The sequence below is a fragment of the Ostrinia nubilalis genome, chromosome 24 (assembly GCF_963855985.1).
Source record: "Ostrinia nubilalis chromosome 24, ilOstNubi1.1, whole genome shotgun sequence".
Lineage (NCBI taxonomy): Eukaryota > Metazoa > Arthropoda > Insecta > Lepidoptera > Crambidae > Ostrinia > Ostrinia nubilalis.
The window spans coordinates 11,523,634-11,550,176 of record NC_087111.1 but is presented as its reverse complement, the minus strand read 5'-3'; the positions used below and the strand labels follow the sequence as shown (position 1 = coordinate 11,550,176).

Below are 26,543 nucleotides of genomic sequence, written 5' to 3'. Positions count from 1 at the left end.
ACAATGACCGATTCTGCGCTGCCCGCATCCAGGTACTTCCGTGACCTTCACCAGATCGTTGGTCCACCTAGTGGAGGCTGTCAACACTACGGCTTCTGCTGGCTCGTGGTCGCCTACTCGAGACCTTTTTTGCCCTAGGGGTCATGAGCTCTACGAGCTATGTGCCCCTCCCAATGCCACCAACCACCATATAAGGAGCTTCCGGAGGTGGAATTGCTTCCTTTCCGAGCGGGTGCTGTATTCGACGACTAAGGTCCGATTATTTTACATCTCAGTTTTCTATAATATGTATACTATTCAGGGCGAAAAACTTTGATACCGCGATGCAGGTTTCGTAGGCGCACACCACCGCGCCACAGTAATACAGGGGCCAGCGCCATCTGTTGAATGACGACTATCACTAGTCTGTAGATACTCACCAGACACATTGGCCGCTGACTTGTTGGCGCTGCGGTTGGCTGTGACGTGCCGGAGCGTCATCTCTTTAAGCGGCTTGTAGGAGCGGCGGCCGCGGATACTTCGTAACCCCGACAGGTACGAGCTGTCGTCTAAGGAACCTTCCTCGTGGGAGACGAAGGACGATGACTCGGTAATGGACTCACCAGAGACATTAGTAGCAGCAAACTCGTTGGCACCCCGTATGCGTAATACGAAGCTTAGCCACCAGTTGCTAGTTGTACAACCAATGACAGCGCCGCGTTCAACTATAGATGGCGCTAGTTTCCATACATTTTTGGCAGTCACGTTGCTATTGTACAATAGCAACCCATTAGACAGGTACGACGAGTTGTCAGAAAGACTCGGTAATGGACTTGTGTGATTTGATGATCAACCACATAAGGCAGCTAAGGTGTTGCTTCCTTTTTGAGCTGATGTGCTCGGGGACCATGGTCCAATTATTTACTTACTCGGTTTTCTATTTATACTAGTGAGGGCAAAAAACTTTGATACCGCGATGCAGGTTTCGTAGGCGCACACCACCGCGCCACAGTAATGCAGGTGCCAGAGCCATCTATTGAGTCAAGGCTTCCACTAAAGCCTGGTCCGTGAGCACGTAGAATCCCGTCCAATGACCCCAAGCTACCCATCCTTATTGCTCGCGCGTAATTATGTTGCTGTCGCGCTCCCACACCCACTGCAGCCGCCCGTCGCACAGTCGCGACAGCAATATAATTACGCGCGAGCGATAAGGATGGGTAGCTTGGGGTCATTGGACGGGATTCTACGTGCTCACGGACCGGGCTTTAGCTGTGGTCTAGGAGGCCCTCCTCGTAGTATTACACGAAGGATGCTTCAGTAATAGACTCACCAGACACATTAGCCGCAGACTTGTTGGCGCTGCGGTTGGCTGTCACGTGGCGGAGCGTCATCTCCTTCAGCGGCTTGTAGGAGCGGCGGCCGCGGATGCTTCGTAACCCTGACAGATACGAGCTGTCGTCTAAGGAACCTTCCTCGTGGGACACGAAGGACGATTCCGTGATGTCCATTTCCATTGTTGTGTTGTTTCCTGGAGAGAGAAAACATACGTTAGATGAATTAAACACACTTTACAGTACACCACAAAAGATAAGAAATGTAATGAAATAAATGTACAATACAGTGAGGGCTGCCCTGTTTAGTGAGCGCTGCCCTGTGTAGAGTGCACTGTCCAGTTGAGTTGAGCACTGCCCTGTTTAGAGTGCACTGCCCTGTTTAGAGTGCACTGCCCTGTTTAGAGTGCACTGCCCTGTTTAGTGAGCGTTGCCCTGTGTAGTGTGCACTGTCCAGTTGAGTTGGGCACTGCCCTGTTTAGAGTGCACTGCCCTGTTTAGAGTGCACTGCCCTGTTTAGTGAGCGTTGCCCTGTGTAGTGTGCACTGTCCAGTTGAGTTGGGCACTGCCCTGTTTAGAGTGCACTGCCCTGTTTAGTGAGCGTTGCCCTGTGTAGAGTGCACTGTCCAGTTGAGTGAGCACTGCCCTGTTTAGAATGCACTGCCCTGTTTAGCGAGCGCTGCTCTGTGTAGTTGGCTAGCATGAAAGGACGGTCGTATGTGTGTGGCGACACCTTGACCCGGCTCTTGGAGTAGTTGGTGTCCTTGAGCTCTGACCTGTGTAGTTGGCACTGACCTGTCTTTGGCCGCTGCCCTGTATAGTGTGCACTGCCCTGTGTAGAGCACTGACCTGTGTAGTTGGCCAGCATGGAGGTCGCCGTGTGGTCTGCCCTCAAGCTGCGGCGGTAGGGCGACACCTTGACGCGACTCTTGGAGTAGTTGGGTGTCTGTGAGCGCGCTGCCCTGTGTAGAGAGAGCTGCCCTGTTTAGCGAGCGTTGCCTTGTGTAGAGCAGTGACCTGTTTAGTTTGCGTTGACCTGTGTAGTGTGCACTGTCCAGTTGAGTGAGCACTGCCCTGTTTAGAATGCATTGCCCTGTTTAGTGAGCGTTGCCCTGTGTAGTATGCACTGTCTATTTGAGTTGGGCGTTGCCCTGTTTAGAATGCACTGCCCTGTTTAGTGAGCGTTGCCCTGTGTAGTATGCACTGTCCAGTTGAGTGAGCACTGCCCTGTTTAGAATGCACTGCCCTGTGTAGCTTGCGCTGCCCTGTGTAGAGCACTGACCTGTGTAGTTGGCACTGACCTGTCTTTGGCCGCTGCCCTGTGTAGCTTGCGCTGCCCTATGCAGTGAGCGCTGCCCTATGTTGCGAGCACTGACCTGTGTAGTTGGCCGCTGCCCTGTAGTCTGTATAGTGTGCACTTCCCTGTATAGTGACCACTGACCTGTATAGTTGGAGGGAAGTCGAACCTTAATTTCGAACTCCTCCTATGTTCTTCTGATTAATTTCGTTGCGGGTCCAATGACAGTTTAACTTTCCCCCGGGACAAACTTGACCTTCATTGGTTGGGTTTTTGTGGCGGTCAAGCTGTAGATCCTGGCTACACAGGAGTTGCAGTGGTGGGAATGAGAGGTGGGAATAGTCCTGACCTGTGTAGTTGGCCAGCATGGAGGTCGCCGTGTGGTCTGCCCTCAAACTGCGGCGGTAGGGCGACACCTTGACGCGGCTCTTGGAGTAGTTGGTGTCTGTGAATGGGCCCTGTATAGTGTGCACTGCATTGTATAGCGAGCGCTGCCCTGTTAGAGCACTGACCTGTGTAGTTGGCCAGCATAGAAGTCGCCGTGTGGTCTGCCCTCAAACTGCGGCGGTAGGGCGACACCTTGACGCGACTCTTGGAGTAGTTGGTGTCGGTCTTGCGCGGCTCATCTGCGGACATGGCGGGTCACACTACAACATATCGTTGGCGTATCCGAAGCCTATTTCATCGTGATTTAAACAAGAAGGATGTGCATCATCTTCATCATCATTTCAGCCACAGGACGTCCACTGCTGAACATAGCCCTCCCCAAATGATTTCCAAATTGACCAGTTGGTAGCGGCCCGCATTCAGCGCCTTTTTGCTACTTTGCGTGGTCGTAATGGGCATAACTTTTTTTAAGAGTAATCTGTGCATTACAAATTTATAATCATTATCTGACGACGGTGATCGAACTCTAGGTCGTGCTCGATTTCTCTTATCGAGAGTTGAAGCGATCAACACAAGCAAATATTTGTATCTGTATACGCTCGCCGCGTAATTTGACTGACAAATGTTTACTGTCTCGCTTACACACATTTAGCAAGAGTGAGGTAGCTAGTGCATTCGATATTTAAACTTGAATTTGTAATGTGTTGTGTGTGTTCTGTATTCAAATGTTACATCAGTGTGAGGATTAAACTGCGTAAGAACCTACGTCCTATCATTCATCATCATCATTTCAGCCACAGAATGTCCACTGCTGAACCATGCTGACCTGTTGGTAGCGGCCTGCGTCCAGCGCCATCCATCTTTATGATGTCGTCGGTCCCCTTTGTGGGGGTCCTATCTTAATAAATCCAAAACAGAATCATACTCACCATCTCCTTCAATCTCAATAACAACATCCACTTCGATCTTCTCTGTCTTATCCCCATTTTCTTTTTCTTCTTGGTCCTTGACGCTCTCTTGCTTGCCGTCTTTTGTTTCTTGCACCTTCTGCGATTCTAGTGCGTTTTTTGCTTGCTCTTTTTCCTTTTCTTGTGGTTTTTCCTTGTCTTGTGACTTTTTGTCTTGCGGTTTTGGAGAGTCAGACGAGCGTAACTTGCGGTCTGAGGCGGTGGGCGCATCCTCTTTCAGTTTTAGCACCTTCGACTGCTGGAATTGTATGGCGGAGATTAATATTTGGGGTACGTGGTCAAAGGTTTGCAAGCGAACAGACAAACATATAGTTAGTGTGCATGCAGATGGTATGTGTGAAAAATGAATAGGACATGTAGTATTAGATCAGAAAGTTAAGTAAAGCTTGTAAAAATAGTCAAAAATATTGTTTGGAAATAGTCTAAAATAGAATATGAGAGTTTCGGTGACGCTAGCAAACATTGAATTTGTTTTTTTACCAATATATGCATGAGAGAATGTTTGTTTCTTTATTTCAAAGAGCGACAAATAACTTTTATCTTGAATCACTCTATCTGTTGATGAAAACCGCATTAATATCCGTTGCGTAGTTTAAAGATCTAAGCGGCTTTTGTTTTATATTTACTAGAGATGGAATTACTATAAAAGTCTTATTCATTTTTATTTTTTAGACATATTACTTAACATGCTTACGTCTTCGCAAAAATAAGTGCCTTAGAAAATGGGTCAATGCCGTTAGTAGAATAGTATTTAAATTGCATACTGTGTGAGTAACGCGTGTAAGTATGATCAGGTGTTTTGTTAAATGTTAATGTTTGCACAACATGCACATGACAAAACGTGGGTGAATGTGGAAATCTAAGGAAATTATCTTATTCAAAACGGTAGATGACTGACCGAGATTTTAAAGAAAGCTGTTTTTTGGGAATCTATACTATATCTATACTAATATTATAAATGCGAAAGTAACTCTGCCTGTCTGTCTTGCTTTCACGCCTAAACCACTGAACCGATTTTGATGAAATTTGGCATAGAGATAGTTTGAGTCCCGGGAAAGGACATAGGATAGTTTTTATCCCGTTTTTCGAAACAAGGACGCGCGCGATAAAGTTTTTCTGTGACAGACAAAATTCCACCCGGGCGAAGCCGCGGGCGGAAAGCTAGTTAACTATAAAACCGTTAACCGAACCGAGGAAAAATTAGCTCAAATCAAATCAAATAATTTATTCAGTACTTAGGTCTTTAAAAGGCGCTTATACACGTTACAAGCAGGCTGCCCTACCACCACTTCGGGACAACATATGGGCTGGTGCTGGGAAGAAGTGGCGGAAGAAACTCAGTCACCATTTTCACCCTCTTTTTAGCTGTTAGAAGAGACTAGCTGGTCCAATGATATAGAATCAAAAATAAATACATATTACACATATGATTATGCTCAAGTACTCTTATTTTGCATTTATAATGCTAATTATTGTCAAACATTATTTTTCACTTCAAAAATCGACTGGAATGTTTAGCAAAAATATTAATGCAAATAGACATACAAAAACTATGTCAGTGGTCAAAGGTCCAAAATGTATGTCAACACCAAGTTAGTCTCTGATCGTAGACACACGAGAGAACAATCATTCAATAAATGTGAGATTGTCTACAATTGTATCCAACCACCTACCTAGTTATGTATATTATTACTACAGTTCTTATTTGTATGAAAGTTTTGTAATTTATGTCTCATTCAGACAATAACAATAAGAATTTAATATTACCTTAGATTTCCACATTCTCAGTCATTAGAAAAAAAATCGCGCGGTTTCGTACAAATTTTAGCAATGACGTTTTTTGTATATTTTTGGGGAACAAAGACGCCGCTATACCTTGTCAATTATAGCTTTATTCCTAGGACAAAGTCGTTTAGATCTCATTTTACACAGCATATGACATTCAGGTATAAACCCTTCTTGATTGAATCTTAATTGTTTGTAATTGGGTGTCATTCCAAAACAAGGGTCTCATACTATACTCTTATCCATAAGCGCTTCATACTATAAACTTTTGTTGCAAACTACCTTATAATGAAGCTTAATAATCAAAATAAAAAAAATCTAAATCAAAAGTATTTATTCAGTTTAGACCACAAGTGGCACTTATGATATTATATATACTTATTATAGTCCAGTCAATAAAGAGTTATGGAGGGAAATGCATGAAACACAATTTCTGACTTCGTGACATTATTTAGAACTAGTCTAAATGGCGAACATATAAAAATTCCCCCATCCTTCGGGCACTTGTTCATCACGCAACTAGTCCAGACGAAGGTACGAAGTCAAAAATTGTGTTCCAAACATTTCCTTCTATGCCGTGTTTTGAGCGTTTATTGACTGGAGCATAAGATACCTCAGCGTAGAAGTTCCATGGTCCGTACATACTTAGACGTTTGTCAAAGGATTAAAGCCACAATAGTGAGGGTATAGAGCTAAAAATCCGACTTACATCGTCCGCGGCATCGGTCGTCTTGTCGGAGGCGGGCCGCGGCGTCTCAGGCGTTCGCGCGGACTTCGCCTTACCCAAGAAACCGAGTTAATTGTTAGTAATCATTCATATGGTGTTTACATGGATCTTTACATAGGCTTATCCCAACTAATATTATAAATGCGAAAGTAACTCTGTCTGTCTGTCTGTCTGTCTGTTACGCTTTCCCGCTTAAACCTCGCAACCGATTTTGATGAAATTTGGCATAGAGATAGTTTGAGTCCCGGGAAAGAACATAGGATAGTTTTTATCCCGGTTTTTGAAACAGGGACGCGCGCGATAAAGTTTTTCTGTGACAGACAAAATTCCACGCGGGCGAAGCCGCGGGCGGAAAGCTAGTAATTAAATAATTGATGGTAAACTTTTGTATATAGCTGTCATAACAGCAATGGGCTTTATTATAGGTCGCGCAATGAGAGTTGAGGCCATCAACACAATCAAAGATTTATACAGTCAGCATTAAATAAATAATAGTTCGTGACACCTAAAGTAGCCAAAAAGTTCGCAACACGTCTTTGTTTCATTCGGAATAAGGTTGTGTTGTCAAGTTATTGGCCACTTAGGGTGACATGAACTATTTGACACTGACTATATCTGTATTATGTTATCTGCTTCGACGTTTTGCGTATTCTGACTGATTTGTGTATTCTGTATTCAGATATCACATCAGTGTTAGTATGTGTTCGCCCCAACTTTCGTTGAGCGAACTATACGGGCTCGGAAAATGTAGCTTTTAGTCTAGCGAGTTGTAACAAACTGCACCAAACATTTTCATATTGAGAATACGAGAGTCTACCATTTTGAGTGTTCAGGCTAACAAAAATGCCAGTTTCTGTTTCAAACTTTGAATAAATTATAGTTTAGAGACCACAAACCCCAGTTTGCCATAAAAAATAAGATCGAAAAAATATGTAAAGATCCATGAATACTTGTTGAAATGATGAATTGTAAATATCAAATTGACTTCGGGAACTTCTGTTTCTGTCGTTTCTTTATTGTTGTAAGTTGAAAATTAAATAAGTAATTTAATTGAAACAGAAATTCCCATACAACAGATTAGTTTTGATGTCAATGTAAAATGTCAAAAGAATCTACCAAACCAATTCACATTCCAATCATGCATATCCAACACCAATATGAAATCAATAACATTTTTGCACATAAATAACCACAAATTGTGGCATTAAAGAGAAAAGTATTTAAAAATTCCTTCAATCCTTCATCACCTGAAATATTATCTTTGTTACTAACAAATCGATTCACGCCAACACACACTGGGTTTTAGTATGTATCAGAATTTCATCCATATCCATATCTTACCCTATGTTAGAGAACGGTAATGAGAAAATCATCTAATAGTGCTTTGAACTGATTTATTGATAAAGATTTAAATTCTAATTTGGACAAAGTTCTGATACATGAGGTATGACATGACCTGAACCTTATGCCGCCCCACACAACATAACCGGGAGTAACTCGGGCTTCGGTGGACATTGCGATATTCATTTGATGGATTTAAATTACTTTTGGGGTTATCTCAGGGTCAACTCATAATTTACTGTAACTGAAATACGGAGCAAAATCAATTGAATTATTTGGATGGAACAAGAGTTTGAGGTACTCATAGTTAACAACATAAAAAAGGTTTTGGCAAAAGTGGAATAATGATTGTTTATATGAAATTAACACTTAAGTAACCCCTTTCAAACCGGGTTTTTAACCGACCTCATAAAAGGAGGAGTTTCACTCTTTCTCAGGAGGCATGACCTTAAGGTTTATATTTCTTCGCAGCGAGGCAGCGACTAGATCCAGCACCCGCCATATGTCATGTTTTTGTTTATTAAATAATGGATAAGACAACCTTTTTGGCGAGACTGAGTTAGATGGATGGTATATTTCGTGCAAACGAATTTTTTAAGTGATCATGTGTCGATTTTGATGGTACATGAAACATTTTACTATAGTCTGGTCGGCGAGCACGTAGAATTTTGTCCAATGACCCCAAGCAACCTATCCTTATCGCTCGTGCCTAATTATGTTGCTGTCGCGCTCGCACACTCATTGCGGGCGCCCGTCGCACAGTCGAAACAGCCCCCCTAGACAAAACGCACTTTTTGATCGAATCGTAAATCGAATCCGTCAAAACTCCATACAAAAAAGGGGCTTTTCGACCACTTTTCGACTGGTTTGCGATTATAATTTGCACTTTGTCTAGACCCACAGCAATATAATTACGCGCGAGCGATAAGGATGGGTAGCTTGGGGTCATTGGACGAAATTCTACGTGCTCACAGACCGGGCTTTAGCGTAATATTGGCTAGAGTAAAAAACCGCAATGTCCACGCACCCAGCTACGCTCGGTACCTGCGATCTCCTGGTGTAGCTGCGTCCGGTCGCGTCCGGCGGCTCGAACTCCGGGTCGGACGCGTCGTCGTAGGCCAGTTCCGGAAACATCTCGTCCGCCAGCTCGTCCGAGTCGTCGTCCGGACTCACCGTTCCGTTCTCGTCCGGGTGTGTGGAGCCGTTCAAGCTGGAACCGTTCTGTTTCGGCTTCGTGTCGGACTTTTTCGGCTCGGGTTTCTCTGGCTGGAAATAAAGGTAGTTTTGAGGCGAAAATCTAACATTCCACCATATTAGTGGGAATATTATTTTATTTGTTATTTATTCTGCAATTGACTATTTTTAATAATCTGTATTGACAATTTCACAATTTGACATGTTATGAATATTATAAATAAAGTTTTTATTCTTATTGTTCCTACCTTATTTTTTAACTTATTCGCTTGGGTTAAGGTCGAAAAACAATGACAAATCTTGCTATGTCCGTTTGTGTTATGTTAATTTTTTGCTCGGACTTCTAGAAATTACGGATAGAGTATTGACATCACTATGACATACTTTTTGTGAGATGTAAAACGCGACTCTTACATAGATTTTGTACGGAAAAGGAGACCTATATCATCAACAGTCAACTATTTATTTCTTGAGTTTCATAGCAATAACTACTCAAAGCCTTATTTTAACTAACGACTATACATTATTTATTGAATCTAATCAAATTCTTACCTTGCTCTTATCATCTTTAGGTTCCTTATCTTCCTTCTTCTCCACTGGAGGGTCAGCCTTCTTCTCCGGTTGTTTCTCCTTCTTATCTGATTTCTCCGCTTTTTTATCCACTTTATCGTTCTTCTCAGCACTTTTATCTACTTTCTCCGTGGACTTCTCCGGTTTTTCGGCAGGTTTGTCGGATTTATCCGATTTGTCAGGTTTTTCAGCAGCCTTCTCTTTCTTATCGTGTTTCTCTGATGGTTTCTCGGCCAGTTTCTCCGCTGCTTGCTTCTCCTTTTCGGCGTTGGCCGCCATTTTCTTTTTCATTTCTTTCACCGGTGTGTCTGTATTCTGCAACAAAAAATAAAGAGGTCAGTTTACTTCTTTGAGAATTGTGATGGATAGACCACAACTGCAAATCCTTGTAAAAGTAAAGGTAAAAGTGATGATGAGCATTACTAAGATAGGGACGTGTTGTAGTATATTTATTTCTTAGGTATCTTATAGGTAGGTCGCCCATGTAGCTGTATTTACTTTTGGGGCTACTTATGTTACTTTTTAATTACAATTACTGGAGGCTATCAAAAGAACTATTTAATTCAGTACCAACCTTTTCTTTTTCTTCATTGACCGCACTCTTCCGACTCGCCTTTTGACTCATCTTTCACACCTGGAAAGAAAAATATTTAAATGATAACTTCAAGAACTCTATCTTAACTAAGGTCGAAAGAGAATAAACTTTAAGATTACCGTTTCTAATAATGTTTAAATATTGCAACATAAACTATTGGAGACGTCCTTCACTCATATGAATGCGCTACAGAAAAAAATTACTAGAAAAAACTTTTAGCTATATCTTTGACTAGAATAACGTCCGTGCTACCTTTGCAACAACACACAGAATACTGCATTACAGTACTTGCATTTATTTCAAGTAAAGTTTACTAAACAATAACTAAAAATCACAATCATAAGGAAATACAAAAACTTATACTCAAAAGATAACATAGACCAGTTCCAAAGCGATTAGTGCATACCAGGACCGGTTTGGGTCTTTGGATATCGACATAATATGAATTCTACATCGATGACTCGTTGCGTTCGTGAATCGGTTTGATAATGACACTGTCTGGCGCTAACGGTGGTCGGAGTAAAAAAATGTTGACAGTCGACTATTGGAGCAAGAAGTGATTACATTAGCCACCGTCAATGAGGGTTTTTGCGAATGAAAAATCCGCCAGATGGCAATACGTAGACGCGAGGTCCAAATGCTGCATGATTGGTTATTTTTGACATGACATTGACAGATATGTCAAAATCCACCAATCATGCTGCTGCAGACTGCTGTCAGACCCCACATCCACGTCCCGCCATCTAGCGGATCTTTTATTCGCGAAAACCCTCGAGTTTGATTCCTGAGTGGGATTTGTTCCGAGTTGGGGACTTAATTTTGCAGGAAAATATTTATGCTTAGAAGGGTGCGACGTCTTCGTTCATCAATGATAGAATCCTATACTGCATCTCACTTAACACTAGGTGCGATTGCAATCCTGCCTTGTTATTCATAAAATAACTTTTTAAAAAAATAAAACCGACTTCAAATGCGTGAACAGAAAAAAAAACTAAAAATTGAAAATATTGCGTATAAAAAAGTTCATCCCCAATTTTCCACCCTTGGGGGTGAAATATTTTCTTCAAATTCGCATGAAACCACCCTTTTGATAATACCAATTCAACAAAAAAATAATCGTTCAAATTGATTTATAATCGGCGGAGATATTGCGTATAAAAAAGTTCATCCCCAATATTCCACCCTTGGGGGTTGTTTTTTCTATTATTAAATTTAAATGGGACCACCCTTGAGGTATTACCTATACGTAGAAAAAAGATTTGTTCAAATCGGTTCATAATTGTTATCGCGTAACAAACATAGAAAAAAAAAAACATACGGGTCGAATTGAGAACCTCCTCCTTTTTTTTGAAGTCGGTTGAAAATAGACGCCTATGACGGCTTGTGAAGACTGACGCATTTTTTTGTACCACGGTTGTAGTGACTTCAGTAGTTCAGTCATTATAACCGAAATGACAGAAAATTGGCTACCTAATAGGTTACAGACCTCATTGAAGTCTCCATAATACGTAGTTTGTTCTTTATCTTAAATCAGTTGGGAATATTAATTTGAGCTCAAAGCAGAAAAGATGGTGACTCTTCTGTGGAAAGATGAAAGTAAATAAAAATAAACTTGTAAGTAAAATACTAACGTTCTACGGTTAGACTGTCAGACAATACTTTTACAAAAAGCGATGTCAATCAGCTCGTCTAGGTTTTGCAACTTTCTAATTCTAAATAACTATCTAGAATCTAGGGCATAGACATTTTCAATTTAAATTTCTCATTGATATGTAAAAAAATATAATAAAAACTAAATTTATTAGCACCAAGTCCGTGCTGCCTGTGTTGATTTCGCTTTGTTACAGGTCTCTATATCAAGCTACTACACATACTTTCATTTCCAGACTTTGCTATAAAAGGTAAAACCTTTGTCCTTTTCCTAGGTAATTAATTCATCTCATCTCATAGTTGAAGCGTCCAACCAAATGACAACAAATAAACAAAGTAACTTTCTTTGAAGCTGAAGGATTTCCTGTAGAAACTTCTGTATTTCTTTCTCACGTTTAGAGAAAGGTACCCAGTTCCAGCGGTCTAACTTGTTAGCCTACATCGCATCGCCTACGTCTAGGCGATTACTACAATTAGAAATTATGTATATGAAACTTGAACCGTCAGATATGAAATAGGTATTTATAATTTATTTTATAGAAATATTTCAGTTGCCTGATTCCTCCTAGATCTATACTAATATTATAAATGCGAAAGAAACTCTGTCTGTCTGTCTTGCTTTCACGCCTAAACCACTGAGCCGATTTTGATGACAGGCATAGAGATAGTTTGAGTCCCGGGAAAAGACATAGGATAGTTTTTATCCCGGTTTTTGAAACAGGGATAAAGATTTTCTGTGACAGACAAAATTCCACGCAGGTGAAGCCGCGGACGGAAAGCTAGTATAGCATAAAATGATATTTGACATATCAGTTTAATAACTAATTTTTAACTGGGTAGTAGTACTGGGTACTAGTAAGTACTATTTCATTTCTACCAAAGGTAAAGAATTCCTAAAAGTATTTGACCCAAACAAAACTGGGATCAACCAAACTGCGCTTGCGGAATTCCGGTCGGGGTAACAATAGAAAGAGATATGACCGCTATCCACTGGCCACCTGTTAGACTGGTTCCCAAGGACCTTGCCGAGGTGGGATGATGTAAGGCTGTCGGGGACTGCGTTTCATTATGTCATTCGCGGCGACATTTGACAAGGTTATGGAACTCTCTCTGGCTGGAGGGAAGTCGAACTTTAACTTCGAACCTGTGTTCTGTTGATTAATTTCGTTGCGAGTTCACTATCCTCCGGGACAAACTTGACCTTCACTGGTTAGGTTTCTATTGGCGGTCAAGCTGTAGATCTTGGCTACACAGAAGTTGCAATAGGAACGAGAGGTGAAAATAGAAGTAGGCTTTTATTATTTGTTCATTTTTAAAATGCTTGTCATTAATTAGTGCGTAACAAAACAAATACGACCGATGAGCACCTGTTTTGTTAGAACCAGTTTCGAAGGACCTTACTGAGGTGGGATGAAGTAAGTGGGCTGCTGTATTTAATCTCATGTCAATCGCAGCGATTGGAGTGACTCGAAAATTGAGTGAGGTCACGTAACTTTCTAGAGTATGGATAATTTGTTAGATTTTAAGCGTTTGTCATAATCAGTGCTTAAATTATACCCTATTAACATGCCTCTAGGGCGGGTCTTCAATGATATATTTATATTTAGCTCAGCTAAGATTGATTTGACCCAAATCATTCAGGTTCACGGCCACTTCTCTAGCTCGTGCAGTCACTGAGCTGCAAGTTCGCGCCAATATAATTTGGCGGGCTTTTTCGTTAAGACAACATAAATCAAACAGAGATTCAACTGTCTCAGTGATATCAATATCTTTAAAGACAGAAAAGACGGTTTCGGTCAATGTTCATCAGCCTAATTTGTCTACATTTTTCATTTGGTGTTTAAACTACTTAACTAAATGTAAAAAAACCTATTGTAACCCTGTTTTATGCAAATAAATATATTTGATTTGATTGAATAGCAATTTATCACATTGCTACTTCATAACTACGTACCTCAATTAAAGTATCACAAATAATGTGATCACTTTGCTTTTGTTGACACAAACATTCACACAGTTCACACAACAACAACCATACGAGAGCAACGTCAATTACATAGAATGCATGCACCTGCATGTCTTCTAAACCCAAGTGGGTCATTAAACAGGTTTAGAAATGAACGGATATCTTCGGGGAAGTGGCTCTCTAAGTACTATGTATAATCAAACCATTTTACAAGTCAACTGGATATCTTACTAATAAATATTAGAAGAGATTGTTTGTACTTGATCGCGGTTATCTCAGGATCTATTGGTCCGATTTGAAAAAAAAGTTTTGTGTTGGATAGCATATTTATCTAGGAAGGTATGTTTTGTGTTGGATAGCCCATATATCGAGGAAGTCTTTAGGCTACATAACATTACCTTACAGCCAATAGGGGCGGAGCGGTAAAGAAAAATGTTGCAATCAAACTATTTTCATGTGTACGAAGTCGCGGGCACAGGTAGTCTCATGATAAGTAAGTAACTGTGGCTGTCAAAGCTGTGTATAATTTGAACCGACTAAAAATTAAGTAGAATCTTGAGTTAAGATACAGTGGCTACCTATCTTGAAGTCAAGTAGATATCTCCAGAAAGAAATCGGTGGCTATCTAAGCCGGTGTATAATTTGACCTGCTATAAAAACTACATACCAGATAAAAGGGAAGTGGCCATCAAAACAAAAAAAAACGAAGTGGATATCTTGAGAGAAAAGTGGCTATGTAATTTGGTGTATAACTATAAGGTACTCGCAGAACGTTAATAGACGCGGGGTGAACGAACTTCGCGCTTGTGTGATACTTGTAGTATCTGGGGTGTGGTCCAAAATCAACTATTAATGAATGTGTTGATAATAATGAACGTTAGGTGACTAGCTAAATTCAATTATCTTCGTGATCGAATCAGAAATGAGGAGATCCGCAGGAGAACCAACCAAAGTGGCCGACATAGCTCGCAGAATTGCTAAAGTGGCAGTGGGCGGGGCACATAGCTCGTAGAGACGATGGCCGTTGGGGCGGAAAAGTTCTCGAGTGGCGACCACGGGCTGGAAGACGTAGCGTAGGTAGGCCTCTTACAAGGTGAACCGACGATCTGGTAAAGGTCGCGGAGCCTGGATGCGGGCAGCGCAGGACCGTTCATTGTGGAAAACCTTGGGGGAGGCTTTTGTCCAGCAGTGGACGTCATTTGGCTGAAACGATCGAACGAATACTTCTTCAAACTTCTTCTTCGAAAACATTGGGATTCGCATGCAATGCATTAGAACGGTTTCACACTACGTCTAATTCAATACGATCAATCGCTCTAAGCTTGCAAATTGCACCACACCTGAGCAGACAAGCGCGGGCGCATGAAAGGTCGCGTTAGCGCCAAGGGCTCTCCACCTCTCCAGCTAATAGCTAATAGTTTTATGGAGCCGGGTTCCACAAATATCTCGTACAAACAACTCTCCAAAGACTCCAAGTCGCCACTTCCGACATATTGAAATGAGGATGTTTTGTTTGTTAATGTAGTTTGAAAACAATGGCGTAGAAAGATTTCACTGCCAACCGGGTTAAAACTAAAAACAATACGATTTGTTGGTTTACGATTCTATTTTTTTCTATTGAGAAAGTATCCATCAAAGTATGCCTGATCTCTGTCAGTCTGAATCTAAAACTAAAGTAGTTAAATTATTTAAGCTTCTGACTTTTTGAAGAATGAATTTATAAACATCGGTCTATCACCAAAAAAAATTACACCTCTCTGAGGGGAAAGATAATTCCAATTTCCAACATCCAATATCGTGTATCATAATGATAATGATCATAATGATCGACTTAAGACATCCCAGCGATTACAATATCAATTTCCTTCGAATTGCTACTCTCAAACTGCCAACTCAAGTAAAGATCCGAACTTTAATCTACAAAAACTCTAAAACCCGCTTAATGACCACGGTCTGGTTGCTTCACGCATACCACACGTTCAATTTATCACGGGTTCATGGAAGGGCCATAAAAAAATTTCCCCCTCATGCATAACTATAAACTAAGACAGGGAGCACGCGACTGCTCAAAACAATAGGGCAATGGAACAATAAGTATGCGGTGCATCGGCGTTGATTGAAATGCAGGCTAAGATAGAGGAACTCAAAGTCCATGTTTTTGACTGATTATATTCAATAACATTTGGTTCTTCTTCATTTAATACCAGTGGTATTGATGATGATAGGTTTGTCGAGAGTCTGGGGTACAAAAATGGGAATTTTAAATATGATCCTAGTAAGGTAGATTAATATTCAGCTAATAGAGTAATTTTAAGCTTGTCTTCGAAAAATGTAATACAATGACGTTTTTTGCGGGGAAATGAGCTGTTGCTGCTACCTACTATGCTACTACTACAGTAAGGAGCAAAAACATAACCCTCTTTCTGGCGCAGTCGGGTAAAAAGATAAGAGGCGATCTTGAGCTTTTATGCTCTTGTTATAATGCAAGCTTTTTGATCAATAAGGTATTTTTTAATTTAATTAAAACGTTTCTTTGCTAATTTATTTAATTAAATTGCTCAAAAAACTGGGACAAAATTAAATTTTTTAAGTGGGAATGCGTGGTAATAACTCAAGTTATATCCCTGTTTGATCTACCAACCGCTACCATAAACATCGGATACCATAGTTAAATAATTACCAAAGAGCCATTGTATTTTGGGCAGGGCCCAAATGTTGCGGGTCATTGCCCCGATCGCGTAGCACTGTCATTGTTGATGACGCTGATGCGGAATTAAGTCGTCAAGATAAAGAAATAGGGACGCCATATTGTCTGTGTCTTTAAGGCGGTGACGGATTGGTTTAATTTAATTAATTAATGATAATTATTACAAAGCTAAAGCGTTTTTTAAGAACACATGTATTGACATAATTCAGTGCTTTGGTAAGTCTCTTACGTAGTTTCGAATAGCGCTATTGCGAATTTTTGTTCCACTGCCTCATAGATTTGAAAGTTTATGGACTCGAATGATGTAGTCACAAACGACGCTGTTTCGAAAAACATTTTCACTGCCTCATTCATTCGAAGGTGACTATGGTAACACAAACTAGGTCATAATAATGACTCTATAAACAATGCAATTTAATCGATTATTACATCGAATACATCAAATAGCTTCAGGACACGCATCATATTATTCATAAACAGACCAGCGAATCCCAAAAGAGGTACAAACACGGCATCAACAAAACTAAAACAGGATATGTGCTCATTGAAAGCATTCTCAACTTATTAAGCCCTTAGCAATTCACTCCAAGGATCCTGCGATAGAGTTGAGAATGCAACCAAAAGTGGTAATGGGCTAAGGGACGAGCCTTGCATAACAATTCTGAAGTTCATTGTGTGGTTGTATGATGCAGACGCGTGTTCCACGCTTGGCTTGCAAGACTGATGAATACCCATACTCTAGGGGCGGCAAAGACCTTTCAAAACACGAGTTATCTTTTGAAAACAGTCCGTTGTCACAATATTTACAGACATGATGAATAAAATTACTAAGAAGCCTTGATTTTTTGTATTCCCAAATCTTTCTTAATTATTAATAACTTAAATGTTTTCTGTTAGTGATCTGTATCTGTATCTTTTCTACCTAAACACTACAAAGCAAAGATTCCAAGCCACAACAAGAAGGGATTTTAGTTTCTGAAGTATTCTGTAAACTTATCCTACTCCTACCACATGAAAACCACTTGAGAATCTTGCAAAACCAGCCCCTTACGCTAGCATTAATTCCAAGAACTTATGCTATAGCTTTTACCTAAAACAAATAGTCGTATCCAAGAGTCGAATGGATTAGTTAGTAATCCCATGGATTAAAACGAAATTCAAGAATGTAGACGGATCAAATACTCGTTTATTATAGTAGAAAAAGTTAGCTGATGGTGATGGAACATTGCCAAACCATAGTCAAGGGCAAGTGGGCAAGGGATCAGCAAAAAACATTGGTTCTGTTTGTCAATGTCAATATGTTAACATCTGGGCACTGTCAAGGTTTTGACATGTTTATGCAGAGGTCTAAAATAATAAATGCTTGACTGATTTACGAACTTTAAATGCGAGACAAAACGCTCGTTCATATTCTAGTCAAGGTAGATGTGCTCTTGAAAATAATAAATAATAAATACTTTCGATAAAAACTTGACCTGGATGCACGGACATTGAAAAGTCTTGTCTAAGATAAGCATCGATACATTGACATTGTTAAAACCGAGTTTTGTTCATAAAGATAATGTTATCTATCTACTCAGGAGTGGGCAATGTATTCAATGATTTCAAGAGTATCGTCGAAAAACGTATTTTCATCCTTCTGGATACTTTTGGGGAAAGTAATCAAAATCATGGTAATAATTTAGCTTGTTATCCTTTTATGTAAAATTTCAGCACAGTGCTAGAGGTCATTATAAAATCAAATGTACGATATTTACTAGAGAACCATTCGTACACATTAATACGTAGTTTTTACTTACCTATTGCCATTTTACCTAACTGATTTGCAAAATGTTTAATACAATTGTCTTTGTTTGACCTAAATCTCACTTTATGGTAATTACAATAATGTACTACGTACGAGGGTGGTCTGAAAAGTTTCCGACCTAACATAGATACAAGATTTTTTTTCTTAAAATTTATTTTTATTTTTCTACATAGTCTCATCTACAGTAATTATTCGGCGCCAAAACTCGGATTTATTGCGCCTAAACTGCGCCAACAGAGCATTGGAAATGTTCATTCGAACACGTCGTTGGTCTGACGTTAGCAAACGCGGCACCCAACGCGCGGACAGCTTTCTCATGCCTAAATCTTGATTTAATATGTGACAAACACGTGCTTTGGACATTTTCATTGCCTCTGCTATCTATCTCACTTTAATTCGGCGGTCGTCTAACACCATTTGGTGAACTTTAGCGATGTTATCGTCAGTAGTTACAGTTTTTGGACGTCCCGAACGTTCATCATCTCCCAAGCTCTTACGGCCACGTTTAAATTCGGCTGCCCAAAATTTTACTGTGGTAAATGACGGTGAAGAGTCCCCGTACACAGAATCTAACTCATCTTTGATTTGCGTAGGGGTATTCCCTTTCAAAAACAAATATTTTATGACAGCTCGATACTCGATTTTTTCCATTTTCACAAAAATACTCACATCGACTCACTCAAACGACTTTCAAATAAAAACCGCGCGTCAAAAATGGCTGAAACTTTGAAGTGTTGCTGTCAAAAGATGCACAATTACATTCCCTGACTTTAATTGATGTGTGCTGCCATCTTCACGTTGAGGTCGGAAACTTTTCAGACCACCCTCGTAAATTCACACGTACTATCGGCCACACTTCCAGCTAACCCATTTCATTTTTTTTCGCGCTCTTTAACAAATGGAGGTTTTTTACGATAGAACGAGACGACATGAATGGGTAGCTGGAACTGTGGCCGATAGTACATAAAATATCGAAAACCCAGAAGTGCCGGAAGATAGACGCTAAAGAAGAATTCTAGTCCTATGATTTCCACGGCTTATTCCACAATAACGCCAAATTTGAGCTTATAATGGGGAATAATGAACTAAAAAGTTCATTAATCCCCATTACTTTAAAAATAAAATCCTAATATTATAAGCTCCAATTGGCGGACGGGGATAGTCAACGGGGAATAGTGGAATAAGCCGATTCACGTATAAAATTGTTTCGTTCGTATTTTAGAATAATATTCCTTGCACTAAATAAACCATCGTCAGCCCTAAAGATCCATATTAGGGCACAATGCTAGATGTTTCACTGCACCAAGCAAATAATGGCAAGTGCTATTCAGTCCAGACGTTCAACTCAAGTATCCATTGGGACATGTAAAATGGAAATCTTTCCTGACCTTTGAAACGCACGTAAATCTTTGCAAATGTATTTAATATGTTAATTCTGAGCCTCCGTGTTTCTGCAATACTCATGATTTGGAATGGCAGATGAAGGTAGGATTTTCTCTTGGTCTGAATCTGAAAATGGCTTTTTCGTTGTAGGTTACATAGGTAGATAGACACAGAATAATAGGATTTTTCTTCTATGTTCCTACTTTCCTTCTATGGAGATTGGAGACATATACCTTATGTTAAAATCTGCTTACAAAAAAACCTGTTTGTTTTCTCTCGCTAATTTCGGGAGAACTGAACGATATCACATAATATTAAGAGCCATTTTACATTTTCGTGCGAATTTCTAAGATTTTGGAAGCATGAATTACTATCTTAAGCAACACCCAGAGATTATTTAATAACTGCGAAAGATAGGTCAATCCTTGTTGTTGACCATTAATGAAACGGATTTACTAAAACTCTTTTGCTTAATTCACAGTGCCCCATCTCCCACAACCATTTTACGAAAAAATTGCCGCAGACTCATTTTCAAAGTCCTGTATCTATTATTTATGCTCATATAATAAGCTTAAAAATATATAGTAATCATCGGACATATATTCTTGTAGTCCATTAATGAAATAGATTCTTGAATTTCATTACCATTATTGAGTAAAATCTAAAAATAATTACGCAAATTTGAAGATTAACGTCACATTTTGATCGTGGTTTTTGGTTTAAAAACACAGCAATAACTGCAATAAAAGTATCCCAAAATAAAGAATATTCATTGTAGAATTAATTTCTACAGTTATTGTTTAAATATTAGTAACCACTTTGTCAAAATATTGATGTGAATATCAGTATAAATTACAATGCGCAAGCCGACATCGATTAGTATGGCGCGAGCGCCCGTCAAGGCAGGACCTGTGTCATTTTTCCCGCCGTGACGTTTACGTGCGTTCGTGTCGTAAAGCGGTGATTTGTACGGCGACCAAATACATTTGATACTATGCCGAGAGGCTGTTTCGAGTCGGCCGGCCGAGCAGAAATTGAAATGATGAATTATAATTTCTTTGACGGATCTGGGTGTAACTATGTATAATATGTAGGTACCATGTATTTAATTTAATAAATAAATTATAAAAAAGTATATCCATTATGATAGCACCCTTAACACAAGCATATTGGTTGCCTACTTTTGGACTAGATGGCGCTGTGAAATTGTCCAAAGATTTGTTTATTTATTTATCCGCTTTGAGTTTTGTTTCGTGAAGAAGAAAAAGAAGCGTTTTGTTTTGTTGTTAAATCTATACTAATAAAAGAGGAAAGATTTAATTGTTTGTTTGTTTGTTTGGAGGCAATAGGCTCCGAAAAAAATTTCTTTCACGATTTAGAATCCTAATTTTTTTTCTATGTAGGCTATAAAATATTTTCAAAAACTTTAGTCCAAAATCTTTGATAAAATTCGACGTTTAATAAATAAATTAGATAACATATTAATAGTTTTTTTTTTCAGTACGATTTTAGTACTTGTTTTTCAGAAATTCTACGATTTAACTAAACTTCTAAAGTGTTTATATTTTATGCATAATTTATTAACTTCTAAAATATACATAAATATCCTATTGATAGATGACGTGCTTCGTATTTTATTAAAATTATTACCTGACTAGGTTAAAAAGGTGTGGAATGTTATTTTGGAGATAACTTGGTCCCATAGAAATATAGAGAGATGCTAAGTAATGCGCTGAGTTCGAAACTCAGTGTCGTATTAGAAATTCACACACACAAAGAAATCAAATTATGTGCTCATTATCCATTGCGGTATCAGTATTCAACGTTCGAATAATCTTTAGTACTATGCAAACAATATAAACTGTTTACATAATGACGTCGCTACTGTCATCATTGCTTTCACAAGCAATATGTTCCAATTTGTCCCTTGTCACATTTCCCTTTAGTTTCTGTGATCTGTGCTTGTTTCTAAGTTGATATCAATGAAATATTCCTTAGTACTTTTGATTTAAATTTTTTTTTTTTATTTTGACACGAGTTTGAAAAATCAAGGTCAGATTACAATAAAATAACAAGTGAAAACGTAACATTGCATAGCAACTCGCAATTTCGCAATATTGATGAGGAGATTCCATTGGAAAGTCTGTATTCATTCCTAGGATTCCCCTAACACCATCAAATTCAAGAGAATTCAAGAGAGTGCAGTTTCCCATCTCATTCTTAGGGACCACGGTTTAAAATAGTGTGGTTGCATAGAGCCTGCAACGGGCAACCGCGTGCGCAGCTGCTCATACTAATTTTCGATACAAAAGCAAATGTTGGCGCCCTCACGAGTTTTAGCGGAGTTCCATATGGTAGCGGGAGTAGACTTAATGGAAATCTATGCTTCTCCGACGACCAGTTGTATGTGGAATACTCTAGAGTATGCGCACACAATAGCCTGGTGATTTTAGCACCTGAAGGAAAAACAAAAAAACATTGTTTACAAAGAAATCTGCGGCAGGTGTAGTGTTTTAATTTTGTTTTAGAAAGCTCTCATAATTTTGTAAGTATTCAAATATTTAAACATAATGATGTGTAGATTTTATATCAAAAAATATATCATTTAACAAAATTAATTTTCTTAGAATATTTTAATTCTATTAGAACCATTTTCCACTTCATCGCAGAAGAAGTCGCGGGCAAAAAGCTAGTATGAAATATGTAGTATTGCCCGCGGCTTCACCTGCTTGAAATTTAGTTTGTCACAGATCGTCATAAATACATTATTATTCTGGTCTATACATTGTTATTCTGGTCGACGCCAGGGATGGATGAGCGTCGCTGTCGCTGGCGACAGGGTCTTCTGGTTCAGGGTTCATGGCGTACCTAGGTCTCAGGCAAAATGAAATCCACTCGTAGAATTTAATAAACTTAGTGTATTTACGAAAATAATTACACACAGCACTAGAGTCGTATCGGAACTGAGTGAACCAAAGGTCTTGCGATAGGAACGTCCGACCCGAGTGATAGTTGAACACAGACTGCCTAGTACTGCTGTACTGTACTGTAAAGTTTCATCAAAATCTGTTCTGTAGTTTTTGCGTGAAAGTGTAACAAACATCCAGACATCCACACAAACTTTCGTATTTATAATATTAGTAAGACTAGTAAAAAGTAAGATAGTAAGATGAATTATTTTAGTTATTTGTTTACTTATAATAATATTTATTTATTTATTTCTTAGCTCTGTCTGATAATGGATCTGGAGGAGATGCAATGGCCACCTCCGTAATAAAACAATAGAACCCTATGGAGTTTGGGCTTGTGTGATTCGCCTTGACGAATATTTCGTATCCAGGGTCCGATGATGGAGCTGTAAGGGGGCAGATTTTTTTTTTCACTATGTGACTGCTTTATTTTGTACTTAAAATATTTTACATATTATACCTATTCGTGTTTCATTATTCGTATCCAGGGTCCGATGATGGAGCTGTAAGGGGGCAGATTTATTTTTCACTATGTGACAGTCTTTATTTTGTACTTAATATATATTTTACATATTATACCTATTCGTGTTTCATTATGAATCGAAATATAAAAGACTTAATAAACTCTATTAAAAATTTAAATTAATTAATCAAGTTTGAATACCTCATTCTACCTTAAAATTAATAACTTAAATCAAGTCTTAATACGGTCACGGCTCAAGATTTTTTTGTCCATTTCAGCGTTCTTTTTACTCTTTTGACGTTGCGTTGACAGCTTTTACCTAAATTCGCGCGGAACTTTTTTGTGAAATGGCTCTTAAGCAAGGTCGTACTTCTATTGTCCGTATTTGAAAACATACTCAAAGACGGAGATTGGTGATGTTGATATACCCACCTAATTCGGGCAGATAATGTGCGATATTTATAATAATACCGGCGACACCTAGACGCCTCGCCATGTGTCGGTGGCTTTGTGTATTTGCGTAATGTGAGAGTCAAGTCTCTATCCACATAATTTCCTTAATATCACGAATATCTACGACATTAGGCTGCTGAGGCTACACAAGCAAACCATTCGCAATGCGAGTGGGAGAGTAAAGCTTTATTATGACCACAATCGTGAATAACATTACTACTACTGAATGAGCTAATCTTGCAAGAGAAATAATACTGAATATTAAGTATCTTTTTAGCCCCTTTTTCGTATCAAAGCGACGCGGACCAGCACATAAGGTTAGCCCCTCATCGTTTAAAATAATTTGGTGTAATTTCAATACGACTTTATATGGCAAGCCGCGATATTTATAATTCGATAAAAATACAGGGTGGATATAAACGGGTTAAATAAAATTATGTTATTATTGGACCCATCAACCTTCCTCCTGCTATAAATTACACCATAACTGAGTCACATACCGTATAGGACAGCCAAGCCAGATTATTTTCAGAGTCGTGGCCAAGACCCTTTTACAAGCTTTTATTTAAATTAAAACTGAGATAAGGCATGCAAGGAGAAGACACCTGCTTTATTTAAGTGGTTCTTAGGTATATCGGCACGTACCTATGTGCTTTCAGTGCTTTGTAAATAAATACATACATACATAGCTTGTTGACAATAGACTAGTGACACATCATGAAGGATTAGACGACCTACATGACACGCTATCCAGGCGGATTGGTGAGGCCTGCCGGAATAGTAGCGCGCCATGATAAAATCTCATCGACGATTTTAGACGACAAATGTATGGGCTTATCGCGCTAAACCGATAAATTGCCTCGATGTTTATCGTGGCGCCGATCCTAGTCCTACTGATGTTCGCATTATTGTCTCTTTGTCGCTTTTTATGACATCCACGGGAAGAATGGAGTTGTTCCTTCTTCAGTCTGCTGGAAGTGCTGTAACCACAGCTAAGCAATCATTATACGACGACGATAAGTACGATGAGAAGTTGGTCCTATTCCAGTCTGCTGGAACCACAACTAATCAAAGTTATTTATAAGACGACGATACGATGAATGATTGTAAAACAAGCTAGCTGTTCTATACGGGTTTGTGTCCTTGGTGTCGCATGAGTGATTCGCACGCATCACCGGTTTGATACGAAGGGACACACGTTACGCTCCCGAGCCCAACCTACCTATAAGTTCATAAAGGAAACAGGGATTTTATTAAAAAATCGTAGTAAACGTGAATTTTGGTCTGCTAACGAAAGTACTCACGTGTAACACGACGCAGCTAAAAAGACGATCATAAAATGAGGACTATTCTAAAGTTTACATATTAAGGTACATCTTAGTACCTTGAATACCTATGTATTTTCATATTGTTAGTTGCGTAATGATGGCTTTAATATCTTACTTCACCTTTCAAATTTTTCTTAATGAAAAAAATGTAGCAATCCTTTCCAATGCTAAAATATGCATTTAATAAAACATAGCTATAATGATATGTGAGTGCAAACATAACAAACATAAAGGCCAAGTTATTAGCAATTTTTAGCCATAACTTGCTTGGTTTCGAGTTCTTTAGTTGCACAAGGACACAAAAACATACAGTAGTGTCTTTCACAAAAAAAAAGCAATTTTAACAAAATTTATTTAAGAAATGACTTACAAATGCAATTTTAATCTTAACAATGTATGTTACGTCTACAGAGAGACAAATCGCTATCAAATGTAAACAAACATGACTGATAACACATTCGGCCTGACCCGCGATAGCAGGTGCCGTAAACTGGGTTAATTAAACTTTACTAGCAGGTTAGTGCGCTTTAACTTTCTAATATTTGTTATTTCATTATTTAAAATTTTTGTGTCTACGTCAGTAATTAAATTCAAATGATTGTTCAAATTAAAAAAATTAAAAGGACCTAGCCTTTTCATGTTTTGTTTAATATGTTCAAGAAAACGGTATAATTTTAATTCTCTGTGTACATATTTTATGATACGATCGTAAATAATAGAATGAGTAGAACTGGCAACAATCAATTGCACTAGGACACAAGATAGAATATTTATTTACATTGTGCAAACAAGGAAATATGTGGTTAAAACCTATAAATTGATACTATTATTCAATCGGTAAACATAAATATACAATGGTCACTATAACATTATGTATTGTTAAATTAATTAATTTAGCTTACAAATTCCGTAAATTCATAGTTTTAGGACTTGTGACATAATGATTAAGTAAGAATATAAGTTACATTTTTAAAAATGATGTGGGATTATTCATATAAATGGGCCAATTGTCGCCCAAGGTTATGGGGCCTTCAGAACAAAAATGCTAATAGAAAAAATAAGGCGAACGAGGAACGTTAACCTAACTTTGAGAAGCCGCAAAAAATCGGCATAATCAGGCCACTTCCTGGTAGAGACTGAACCATGGACATAAAATCCTGTACTTTTGAGCATCCTGGGAGGAAACCATGAAGAAAAATAGCGTACCACGCGATCTATGGAGCAAAACGTCGAAGCAAATGGGTATTGAATTACAAATTCTAGAGTACATTACATTACAACCAAATAAGCGTGCTTTGTTTATAACCTACGAACTTAAACTCGTAATTCATGTAACAGGAGATTAAATAGCATACCCACTAAAAACAGTACTAAATAACGTGCAGAATGACCAAAACATACAAATAAAAAGATAATACGAAAAAATAAACCGATAGAATGGCGGGCGGCGTTATGGCGCGACAAACTACGCTATATTTTCAAAGTAATAACAATATTATTACTCACCGTTACACTGAACAATCAATCCGTAACACGATTTATTAACACAGACTTCAATTTACACTAAAACACACGAGTAATTAATTTAAATAAATTATTAATTCGCGAAAGCGTCGTTACCGGACCAAACCACCATAATCTTT

General features: G+C 38.8%; 1 protein-coding gene across 1 annotated transcript; it reads right to left on the bottom strand.

The window, feature by feature from the left end:
• Window positions 1-297: 297 nt before the first annotated feature.
• Window positions 298-26,543, bottom strand: LOC135083672 (myb-like protein X). Its single transcript, XM_063978381.1, has 9 exons — window positions 26,407-26,543; window positions 10,154-10,213; window positions 9,562-9,894; window positions 8,860-9,081; window positions 6,457-6,525; window positions 3,924-4,200; window positions 3,120-3,233; window positions 1,310-1,507; window positions 298-704 (listed from the first exon to the last, which is right to left on the bottom strand). Exons 2-9 carry the CDS (start codon window positions 10,202-10,204, stop codon window positions 298-300), a joined length of 1,671 nt encoding a protein of 556 aa, XP_063834451.1. The 5' UTR covers window positions 10,205-10,213; window positions 26,407-26,543.